General features: G+C 39.4%; 1 protein-coding gene across 3 annotated transcripts in view; it reads left to right on the forward strand.

Moving 5' to 3' along the window:
• The window catches only part of GPSM2 (G protein signaling modulator 2), a 28,072-nt gene that overhangs the window by 12,651 nt on the left and 3,029 nt on the right, over positions 1–12,392 (forward strand). For 2 of the 3 annotated variants that reach the window (XM_014885461.2, XM_088170104.1), the window contains exons 3-12: positions 4,042–4,263; positions 5,317–5,452; positions 5,914–6,056; positions 6,556–6,679; positions 6,941–7,056; positions 8,066–8,221; positions 9,015–9,123; positions 9,521–9,650; positions 9,967–10,034; positions 11,914–12,090. In XM_014885461.2, the coding sequence (XP_014740947.2) occupies positions 4,042–4,263; positions 5,317–5,452; positions 5,914–6,056; positions 6,556–6,679; positions 6,941–7,056; positions 8,066–8,221; positions 9,015–9,123; positions 9,521–9,650; positions 9,967–10,034; positions 11,914–12,090 (1,381 nt within the window). The remainder of the gene's footprint in view (positions 1–4,041; positions 4,264–5,316; positions 5,453–5,913; positions 6,057–6,555; positions 6,680–6,940; positions 7,057–8,065; positions 8,222–9,014; positions 9,124–9,520; positions 9,651–9,966; positions 10,035–11,913; positions 12,091–12,392) is intronic. The other variant, XM_014885470.2, reaches the window with a different exon arrangement.

Genomic DNA, 12,392 nt, shown 5'->3' on the forward strand with positions numbered 1-12,392 from the left:
GTTTCTGACTGTGCAAGTGTTTCCTTCTCCCCACAGTAGTTGGTCAGTATCACTTTAACAGTTATAAAAATGCTTATGCTGGTGGAAGGAGATTATTTTTAATTTTTTTGTTGTTTAGTGACTGAAAAAAATGCTAATGTTACTTCATTTGTCTGAATAAATGATCTGTAGGATGAATATTTGTAGAACTTGCTTCTTTTGGCCTGCTAAATTCATATACCAAAAAGTTGTAACTGCTTTTATCTTGAAAAAGAACACAGAATTCAGGAGTGTGGTTTCTTTGTGTGTTTGTTTGTGTCTAACCTCACTATCATTAGTCTGAAGCAATGCTGCAGGGGAGCTGTGGTGGAGCTGTTTGCAGTGGTCACTGTGGAGGTTTCTGCTCCCATGGAGTAAGGGCAGGAGTCAGGAATGCATGTCAGCTTTATTCCAGGATGCTGTGGCATTGGTGATGCTGTGCATCTCAACTGAAGAGATATCATGGGGCTTGTTTTGTCTCTAGGTGTGTTATTTGTACCAACGTGTTTCATGGCAAATTGATGACAGCCGTGTTCCCCCTCAAAAGCAAAAAACCCTCTTAGTGAGAATGGAACTGAGTAAAACTAAGCTGTGTTTGGAGATTGTAACAATCACTGAGTCTTACTGCCTTCTTCCACTGTCTTAATTCTTGCCACTTTCCTTGTCCTTATTGTAAGATGAGAACAGCTGAAGGGAGGGAGACAAACAAGGAGGCAATATGCTTAGGGTTTATATTCTTAGAATATTAAAGGTTTAAAATAGAATATGAAAAAGGTCAGAGAAGAAAAAGGGTGGGGGGAAAAGAATAAAAAAACCTGGGGAGCCAGGCAGGAGAAAAAGCTTCGAGGGCCAGAGAAGGATGAGATAGTTTTACAAATGAGAAATTATTCAGGAGATGCCAGCCAGCCTTTCAGAGAACAGGTCCAGGCAGCTATAGACAGCAGAACAAAATGAAACCCTGTGTGAGCATTTCCAAGGAATATCTGAGAGCAGCAGAACAGAATTGCATTAGAAGTGCACAGATGAATGGGGCTTGTTCTCTTCTCCTCTCTGCAGATTCAATGCATCTCTTGTTTGGCCACTGGGTGTTGAGTAAATAATTCAATTCAGCCCAGGGAACAGAGAAAGTAATGTCATATTCTCCTTGTAACTATTTAATGACTTCCTAAAATATTGATAACCTGGCCCTGTCTAGTCTGCCAAAGTGCTATTTAACCATTAGTAGTGACAGGTGGAGAACACCTACGTAAATCCTAAAAAAACCCCACCAAAACAAAAAAAAAAGTGTAAATTTGCATAAGAGTCCTTTAAGTAGCAGAGGGGAGGAAAAAACAAATACAAACCAAAACCAAACCTCTTCTGAATCCCGTTTTGATACTTGATGGAAAAGCCTAGGAAACTTTTAAAATAACTTGAGTGATTTCATAGCTCTTACATAACCTGAATAAAATATTAATAATTGAGTGCAGGCAACTGTGGAAATAAATATTTAATTTCCTCTGTTCTATATTGGTATAGCTTATTTAGATTTTGAAATGGTAGGTCAGAAAGAATGGATCCAGATGGAAGCTTTAATTTGCTCTACAGATTCTAGCAACCTGTTAACACAACTTCTCTAGAGTTATGTAATTTTTGCATTCTTTTTTTACTCAAACACTTATTAATTCCCATTTTCATTTGCTTCCTGTAGTTCTGGTTGAATTTAAACATTCTGTAATAACAGTTCATTTTCATCGGTCTAAGCTGTTTGCTTCTCAGTTGTGTTCTGTATGAAAGATCCCACATCTTTCATTTTTATAAGTTATATTAAATGTAGGGTTGCAAAGTCAAATGATTATATTTCAGATTCCCTGATGAAATGATAATGCTGCCTTGGCATTTGGCATTTTTTGGTGTAGTGTGAAATTAGATGAATGCAGTCTCTCAGGGGAGCTACCATACTGCAGCATTCTCTGATATTGCCCTTGTACCTTTTTTAACTGCCTTTTCTTCTCTGATTATGTGGCTGATGCATCACCGTTTATTATTTTTTTTAATGGAATAAATTCACTTACTACAGAAGCAGAGTCCAGTGTAGTATTTCCACTGTTACGTCACACACACATTTTGCTGAAAGTTGGCTCTTTTTTAGCCATTCAAGCTAAAAATCCAGAGTGTGGCTGTGTAATGGTCCAAATCTCTGCACTGAGAAGCACCATATTTTCTAGCTGTCACTCTAATTGGCCATGTCAGTTAACATGAGGTGCCCGGAGAGAACCTCTTTGGATAGGATTAAGATTACCCAATGAAGTGTTTTAAGTCTTAAACCTTTAGTTGCTGATGGTGTAATCATTTCTGCCTTGTATTTAATTGTACTTAATCATTTCTGCCTTCTTCTGTCTTACATTCCACACATGCACCATGTCAGAGCCAGGTGGTGTGTTGTAGCTAATAGGAATGCTTTAACTTCTCTGAGAAGAGTTTCCATACCTAAAAATACTGCATGTATTATGGATATCCAACCTGAGAAGTTGGGCTTGGCAAGAACTTCATGCTGGAGTTCTCTTTTGCTGCCAGCACTTTTAGCAGCTGCCAAGCAGGCAGTGCTTTTGGTTGCAGAAGTTTAGCATGTCGGTCGTCTCGCTGTGCTTCAGCTGTGGCATGTCGAAGACCAGCAGGTATGGTTGTATTCTGTGTTTTCTATTGTACTTGTGATCCCAATTCTTCTAGTTCTTTTGGAAGTCATTAGCTTTTTCAAAAATACTTCCTTCCTGTTCAGATTTGAGTAGAGGTTTGTGTAATCATTTTTTTTCCAGTTTAAGAAAATAAAGAAATGTAAATATTGCAGGTATGTTAAAACTTCTTCACTATGTCAAGTCAAAACCGGTGTCACCTGGTGTTTCCACTAAAATAATTTATGCAAAAGCCAGCATTTGATTGTCCACCTTTTTGGCAATATTAGCACATACTTTTTCAACAATCACACAGTATCTCTTACTGGGTTTTCATTTCGAAAAAAAACTTAAAAAAAAAACCACCTGACATTTTTGCAAGCTTTTTAAAATGCACATATCCTGAAAAAGCTGGCGAACCATATTGCTTCAAGATCGAGACCTGGAGCTGTTGTCTTTCTCATCTTCCTCTACCCTGCCTCTCTCACATGTCAGAACTGGAAAGCAGGAAATGCTTGGATAAAATTGTTGACACTTGCTGAAATGTTACGTTTTGTACTCCTGAACTGATGGGGGCAAAAATGCATGTGAATGCTTCTTGCAGCTGTAGTTTTCATTCAGCTTCTTTTATTCATGTTCAAAATGTAATATTGTACAAATTCATTCATGACTGCAGTATTTTGTACCTGTATAATTACACAATTACTTGTTCGTAATAATAAAAAATACTCCAGTGGGTTCTGGAATAGTGATGTATCAGTGAAGTAAGTTGAATTGACATATGTTTTATCATTAATTGAATCTAGATGTTTTTTCTTACACTGAGGATTTTCATAGCAGTGCTAGTATAAGAAATGAAGTGCCAAGGAGTATTGAATTACATGGGAGGCAAATTGGGGAAAATTAGTCAGTCTTTGATACACAGAATATTCTAATTTCATTTTTTCCTGTGAATCATTTTGCAGGTTACTATGGTATCACCCTAAAAATCTGAAGTACTTCCATTTGTCAGTAATAGCTTGATTTCTAGGTACTTTTCTGAAATGATCTAGACAGTGAAAACTGCTTTTGAATGTTTCAGGTGCTGCCTATGGACAAAGCAGTGTTTGGTTTCTCTCTGAGACTGAAAAAATAAGATATTGTAGCTGTTTGTTCAAATGTTATTTTGCTCATCCTCGTCAAGGTTGTAATTTCCATTTCAGCCTTAGTTTCTGTAATACTTTAAAGCAAAACTCATTGGTTGTAGTGTGGTGCTCATTCCCTCTCCTAAACATACAGAGGCCCTCTGAATAAAATAATGCCCTGTTCAGAGCTCAGGTGCTGGACAGAGTGGCATCTGGAGTGACTGTTGGCCTTTTCTGTCACCGTGCAGGATGGAGGCTTCCTGCCTGGAGCTGGCTCTGGAAGGCGAGCGCCTGTGCAAGGCGGGAGATTGCCGTGCTGGAGTGTCTTTCTTTGAAGCAGCTGTTCAGGTTGGAACTGAAGATTTGAGAACTCTGAGTGCTATTTACAGCCAGCTGGGCAATGCCTATTTCTACCTGCAGGAATATAAAAAGGCCTTGGAATACCATCACCATGATTTAACTCTTGCAAGGTAATCGCTCTCCATGGCGTCCCGTTCGGGTAGATACGAGAGCTGACTGTTCATTGTCCTGCCAAACCCTGCTATTAATACTGGCTAATGAGTGAACGTGGTGGTAGCAGAAGGCTGGGGGGCCTGGCAGGTCACTTGAGTGTCCTCTAACCTGGCAGCTAATACTTGGTCTAGCACCATAATCCTAGAACTGACTGAGGCCTCACCAGGTTTCTGAATGATTAAGTGACTGCTTTAAATCCACCCGTTCTTTACCCTTTTGTGTTTCTATTTCTCGTATTGTTAAGCTGCTCTCTTGTTTACTAGACAGAACTCTTTATCTGAGTAAAACTCATAATGTAATACTGTGAAATCTAAACCTCTGTCCCTTTCATACACTATTTATGTATCTGACTTCTGCTGATCTGTATAGATCCAATAAAAGACACAGGCATATAATATACTTAATTTAGGCATAAATCTATTCTTCCCCCTGCCTTACCCTGCTGCTGTGCAGTGGCCTTGGGGCATTTTTTTTGTTGTGTTATCCTCCAGGTATGACATTCTCAGTGGTTCAGTGGCAGTCTCTTGCCTTAGTCTCATTTAAAATCAAGAAATTTAGTAATACCTTGAGCTACAGAGGAGACCGTAGCCCTTAAACCTTACAGTTAAGTGTATTGCTAAGTAAATGAGACTTTTACTTAAAAGGAGATGGTGAAGTAAAACACAAATGCAGTTAAATCTCTCTTTCTAATGCTGGACTTTCTAAATAATCTTTAAGAATTTTCTCTCTATTCTCTTCCTAAAAAGTGTGAATTAAAAAAAAAAAGTTAAGCAGATGATCAATACCATGAATACCAGCAGTTGGCCAAACAGCACTGACAGAGTGAGATGCCTGTAACCACAGACTGAACAATGTTTGAGTGTGTTTCAGATAAAATCAACTGAACACATATACATTTACATGGTTGTGGTCTCTTTTCATAAATTCATGTAATTCTCTACCATACATTGACCATCTGCTTGGTTTAAATTAAACACTTTATTCTGGGTACTTAATTTCTGCAATTTTAGGACAATTGGAGATCTACTGGGAGAAGCTAAAGCTAGTGGGAATCTGGGCAACACCTTAAAGGTACTTGGGAATTTTGAAGAAGCAATCGTTTGCTGTCAGAGACATCTGGATATTTCCAGAGAACTTAATGATAAGGTAAGAATTGTGCAGGAATCTGGATGTTAAGTGCTAACACACATTCCTGAACCCTGTGGTACTGGTAAGAAGTGTGCACCTTTCAGAGGGAAATAGTGAATATTCAATTATTTCTTCTAGGCAGTAAGAATCTATTAATTGGAGTGCAGTTGTTTGTACCCAGAAGATTATAGGTCCAGGTTAAATATTACCCTATTTTGTGGCAGTTTTGTTTGTTTTTAATTTACGTTTTAATGGTAATTGATCTCAGGAATGTATCTTACTCATCAAAAAGTAGTATGCAAAACAGTTGGATTGAGGGATATGACTGGGTAGGTGCTAACATGTTCAGAATGGGCAGAGTGTGTACTGAGTAAGTAGTTAAGGAGCTTCTTTTCCCATCTGTGGATTGTACAAATAGTTGTTGTGACAGAAGACTTCGAAGCATGAAATTTTAATGCCTTCTTTTACTTCTGGTTCAGGTTGGAGAAGCAAGAGCACTGTATAATCTTGGAAATGTGTATCACTCTAAAGGGAAAAATGTAGCTAATGCTGGGACTCATGATCCAGGGGAACTTCCAGATGATGTGAAAAATGCTTTACAAAAAGCTGCAAAGTATTATGAGTAAGTAGTAGCTTTAAACGTTGGGGGCTGGGAGGATATGATCACGTAGTTCCTTAGAATGTGGGAGACTTGAGTGCCATGAGCTAAACTGTGGAATGCTTCTCTGCAGAACTGAGGCACCTGTCAGTTTGGTCTTTTCAACAGGACAGTGCACTGCTTTTTATCGTGGCCTCACTTGCACTGTACCTGACACTCTTAGTTAGACACCAGCAGAACTCTTCAAACCAGGCTGAGACAACAGGACCTTGTTACACCTGTGTGTAACTAGAGGGGAGCACACTGGCTTCAGTAAGAATGCAGTGGAGTTTGGTATCTCACAGGAGATACTTCCTGCTCAGATTCATGGTTATTTAAAGGCCATTAAAATAGGCTGAAATAGAATACCTCTGCCTTTTCCTTTATGTAAGAATTTTAAAAATTATTATTTAAATGACTGTGAAGAAAAAAATGCAAACCTTTAAAAAGTCACTATTCTCCTTCTCCCTTTCCCCCAAAACAGGGAAAACCTGTCAATAGTGACAGAGCTGGGTGACAGAGCAGCACAAGGGCGTGCCTTTGGAAATCTGGGAAACACACACTATCTTCTGGGCAACTTCAGGAGTGCAGTTTTAGCCCATGAACAGGTACGACAATGTGCTAGTAATGAATTCTGTTCTAGCAGAATATCAGATTGCTCCTGACCTTTAGTACATGTGTTGTGTTGGATCTTATTGCAAGCTTTTTAATGCAGATTTTAAATCTTAATGTCACAAACTTCAAGTTTGGCTGTTCTTATCAAGCATTGTTGACCTGAAGAATGCAATTTTTTCATGCATTTCTGCATGCAAATGTATGTTACAAAGTATGAAGTGGAGTAACTAATGCAGTTATTTCACATTTTTAAGCGTCTCCTAATTGCAAAAGAATTTGGAGATAGATCAGCAGAAAGAAGAGCATACAGCAACCTTGGAAATGCCTACATATTTCTAGGGGAATTTGAAACTGCTGCTGAGTACTACAGGTGAGTGACTGCTGATGAACACAATTCATACCTCTTGTAGAGCTTATTTCTCTTGTGCCTGATCACTGTGGAGCAGCCATCTCTTGAACATATGCTTTGGAAAAATTTCCATTTGTTTAACAAAGAAATTTTTCCTTTGTTGTTGAAGTATTCTGCTTCATTTAAGGGAGAGGCAGCATTAATGCTTTTTATTTTTTTAACTCTCTTGCTACTTTAAATAGATTCTTTGCAGTACTGTAGACAGACATCTTTCCACTGCTAGGTGTTTAGTCCCATTATTCTAGAAGCAGGCACTACTGTCTCAGCTCTTAGTGAGTTCTGAAATGATGTGAGTAGCTTTCCTACCCTGAGATGTGGCTGCCTTAGGTGTGCTTATCAGCTGGGAGAGCTGGTGCACAACAACATCCATTTGCATCTTTAGTCTGTATTTTCAAGCCAGACTTGTCTTGATCTCTGCACCACTAAGTAGTTGCTGCTGTACCTGGGAAAGGAAAAGCTTGGCAAAGATACAGTATAGATGTTATTAGCATTTGATTGGGATTTCAGAGCACACCTGTTCTTAGGGAAAAATCCTCAGTACTGAGCAGATCCCTCAGCACTCAAATTCTTCTTGCCCAGCAGGGCTGGGCTGGCTTGGTGAGTAGAGGCCTGTCCTGCCCATGCTGATGGGAAAGTAGGTCTTGTAACACTGGTATTAAACAGTGCAACCTGTCAGGGAAACTCCTACAAATTATTAATGAAGCAATAAATTAAAAGATGCTGTTTGAGGAATCAGCCTGCTCTCTAATAAAGTAGGTGGAAGTAGGTTGCAGTGGAGGGGAGTGGAAGACTTTACAAGTGTGAGATTGTAAGAGCACAAGATAGTAATGTATTAGCTGATAATTTGCTAGCCTGCTGCCCTAATTTGTTTAAGTTGTACAACTGATCTTCAGTTGTGCATGTGCACTTCTGAAAGCTTTTCCTTGCAGTGATTTCTGGGGTTCCTGAGGTGACTGACCCTCTCTTGCAGGAGGACACTGCAGCTGGCTCGGCAGCTGAAGGACAGAGCTGTGGAAGCACAGGCCTGCTACAGCCTGGGAAACACCTACACTCTGCTCCAGGACTATGAGAAAGCAATTGATTATCATCTGAAACACCTTGTGATTGCTCAGGAACTACAGGACAAGTAAGCCCTAAGAGATGGTTTAATGTATGTGTGACACTCAGAGCAAATCTGCTACCTTCAACTCTACTGGCATTGTTCCCCATGTGACAGCTGCATTAATGTGAATTCCCTCAATGCTGGGCTTTGGTTTTCACGTGGAAAACAAAAATTACTCATAATGGTATTTCAGCTAGTGAGTCTGAGATGAAAGACAAATTGATAATTGAATGTTTCTACATCATTTCCTGTCAGCATGTCTGTGTAAATTAAGGCAAAGAAAAACAGATCTGTCTTTCATGAGTTCATTATAATAATTCACCTACTTTCATAAGAATCTGTGTTCTACTTGTCCACAAGTTAATAAAACAGGAAGGGATGGGGGAAGGAGAATAACACAGCAGCAAGTAAAGTTTATATTATAATCCTGATTTCTGAAGCCTTTTTTACAGTGTTGGGTGCAACTGTAATTTTTCCAGCATTTAAATGTACCTCTTCTTAAGTCAGTAAGAATATGGAGGATTAATAACTGAGGAAACTGAGGAAAAGCAGAATAGGTTATACAATGTTCCAATCTTATAAAACTAATTTGTTTGCTGTGATCTTAAAAATTAAAAATTTAGATTAAATTTGTTCGTATTTCTTTATAACCAGATCATATTCCTTTAAATACAATATTTAATGTGTTGGTGTTAGAATGGTCTCTGATGATTGCCTTCATTTTTTGGCCCAGCAAATTACTTAGGCAGTGCTGTGAAAACCTGACCTCTGGTGTTCAACAGGCAGAGGTGTAATTGCAAATGTGTGTTGTTTTCAGAATTGGGGAAGGAAGAGCGTGCTGGAGTTTAGGGAATGCTTATACTGCTCTGGGAAATCATGACCAAGCCATCCATTTTGCAGAAAGGCACCTGGAGATTTCAAGAGAGGTATGATTTTCATACTCCCACTATTGCTTTTTGCTCTCGCTCACAGATGTCTTATGATGTTCATGCATCTGATTTTGAGTGATTGCATTCTGAATGATTCCAGAGACAACTGATTCCATGTTATTGCAGCCCCCTCTCACCACAGGCAGCTTAGTTCTAGTGTCACCACTCACAATGCCATCACAGACTCCAAGTTAGTAGCCTAGCAGAGATTATTTTAGGCTTTGTTATGTTACCTGTTAGTTGTTACTTCTTTAAAAAGATGTTCTCAGTCTTCCACCAGGAAAACTCTTTCAGCCTTTTTCTCTCAGAAGCCAAGGGGACAAGGATTGCTTTGCACTTATACATATAAGTATTTGTTAAGGTGATATGATACAACTGCTTATTTTATTTGCAGGTAGGAGACAGAAGTGGAGAACTCACGGCTAGACTTAATCTCTCAGATCTCCAAATGGTTCTTGGATTAAGCTACAGCACAAACAATTCCATGATGGCAGAAAGCCACGCAGTGGAAAACAGTTTGAATGGTATGTGCCTCTTCCTGCAGTACTTCCCCAACAGAGAACTTCAAAAAGAAACTCTTGTTCGAGTTCTTTACTGACCATGGTTGAGGATGCAATGTTGCTTGGTTTTCTCCCCAGCAGCTAAAAAAGGTTATTGCCGTATTGGACCCCTTCAGCACCTCCTTTTCTGGAGGATTTATACTGTGAATCACAGGTTACTGCTTAGTTTCTTCGTGTGTTCTGACTGTGTCTGTGTCTTGGACCTTAGATGAGTACAGCCACAGCTTTGCAAGTGACACCATAAACTGTAATAACAAAAAGATGAATTTGTCTCTTGAAGGTGGCAGACCAAGAGGACGCCGTTACAGTATGGAAAACATGGAACTTATGAAATTAACACCAGAAAAGGTTGGCACTTTGCTTCTTTCTGTTCTGCTGCTGAGTGCAGTGAAACATCTGAGGGTGTGCTGATGTGCCATTTGTCTCCCTTTTTAATTTAGTTGATCACAGAAGCTCCATAACAGCAGGTCTAACAATACTAACAAATAATACTTTTGTCATGTAGGAACAGCATGTGGCACGTAATGGCTGGTGGGAAGTTTGCTTTATTCCTGCATGAATGAGAAAGAATGGGGTTCCATAATGAGCATCAAAGGAATTCTTTCATCTCTTTATAGAGATGGGTTGAGGTTGCAGCATGAAAGTAATTCAGAAAAAAATTCCTAAGCTTTAGCTTAGGTCTTCTGAACACTTTTTCTTTGGTTACAGTCATTTTATAGGCACTTAAAAGTACATGCTATGTTTTTCACTTTGAGATTTCGGCCAAGTTGCAAACCATCATAAACTTCAACCTCCATCTTGAGTAAGGATGCCATTTCAGAAATGTTACAGCTGAGTCACAGGCCCAACAACTTCCCCCAAGCTCAGAAATCTCCTGGCCATGGGAGTTCCTGATTAAAATCCTTGTGTCAGTCTATGAGAGATTTCCTTCTCATTTTGCCTTTCAACAGTGGGCTGGCAGTTCTGCATAAATGACTCCAGTGGCAGACTGAAACTGGTATTTTTCCCTTCACACTGGGATATCTAATTCCAGTCTCTTCAAGTGAGATAAAGCCTTCACGTTAATAAAATCTCAAAGCATGAATACAGTCATTACAGCAGAATTCAGCACTGGTGCTGAAGAGCCTCTTTGGGTACTGCTTTAGAAACACTCTGTTTAGTCTAGGGCAAGGCCTCTGCAGGGAACCTTGTAAGCTTTTGGCCACTGTCAGGTGGATTTTCTTACTCTTTGAATCTTATTTATCTGGGAGCACTTTAAAAATATGTATCCTCTAACAGTCTGTGCCCTAAATACACTCGAATGTGTCCTGTAGATTTCTGGCGTTAATTTACTGTTGCAGGCTAGAGCTTAAAAAAGCTCTTGGTAAAGTACTTGAGTAACTTTCCTAAGAATGTCTAATACACAGAACAATGCCTGTCCTGAGCATCAGTGTTTGAGTGTACAGGGTGGCATCTTCTCAGTCTGTGTGCTGGTGTTCAGTAAACCTTGAAAAGGGAAATCCACTGGGTAGGCAGTGTTGCTGGAAGATTTGTGACTCTGATTTCTGGTGTTAAATCAGGAAAAAAACTGAGGTTTTATTCAGTTACAGGAGTCTGTCAGATGTGGATAATTCTGTTTATTTTAGAGGAAGTTTTAGGGAAAATGTCAGGTTGATAAAGCTATCCATGCTGTTTTTTAGAGAAAAGGGGTAGTTATTCCTGTTTGTTCTTGTGTTGGCATTTGTCTCCCTCTTTCTTTTCAGTCTTTATTAAGAAGTGTGTGTACATCAAAACTTGAGGGAAGGCTGGTTGAGTAGCTGCATTTGTATAAGGGTTTATTTTGCTCTAACACTTTGTAATATGGACTGGGTTTTAAATTTTTTTTTTCCTTCCAGTTTTAAAATGCTAAGTGGGAAATGCCAGCTGCAGTGCCTGCAGTTCAGCACTTCTATTAACTGCCTTTCCTGCACTGCAGTCAGCAAGGATAATTTCAGTGTTTAATTAAAACCACTCCCTGATCATGTTTTAATCCATAAGGTGTTACAGCACAGTTCAGTTCTCAGACTGACCAGTAACAGCACTAACCTGCTAACAGCAGCTCAGGACTCGTAACCACATCCTTGTGGCTGCAAGAATGAAATAGTGTAAAGCTGCCTCACTCTGGGGAGGAAAAGCAGCAGCACGTAAGAGGTAACAGTACTGGTAAATAAAATCAGAAGGCTTAATTTCCTGACTCTTGTTTTCTTAGGTTCCAAACTGGAACAGTGAGATTCTTGCTAAGCAGAAACCCCTGGTTGCCAAAACTTCAGCAAAACTTCATTTTGTAAATCGACTAAAAGGCAAAAAGTACAAAAATGGCACCACCTCCAAAGTTTTGCAGGATGCCAGTAATTCCATTGATCATCGACTTCCAAACTCTCAGAGGGTAGGTGTGGTGAGCTGTGGAGGTCATGGCCTTTGTGTGATCAGAATTGTGGAAAACACCTTCCTGCAGCTGTCCTGTTTGATTTAACTTGACTTAAACACTGTGGCTCTAAACTGATGCAGAATCTGTCATTCTACAGCTCACTCAGGGGTGGTGCCAGCTTTAAGATTTTCCTACTACTGAAACATTTTATTTGTGGTGGACTTTTTTAAATTAGAGCTCAGCTTGCAAATAAATTTTATTTTTAAGTCTCTTCTAGCCTCCACTTCTCCAAAATTAACAAAATCTAGTTCTCCTGATTC

Source organism: Sturnus vulgaris, chromosome 9, assembly GCF_052056855.1.
Source record: "Sturnus vulgaris isolate bStuVul1 chromosome 9, bStuVul1.hap1, whole genome shotgun sequence".
In the NCBI taxonomy this organism is placed as follows: domain Eukaryota; kingdom Metazoa; phylum Chordata; class Aves; order Passeriformes; family Sturnidae; genus Sturnus; species Sturnus vulgaris.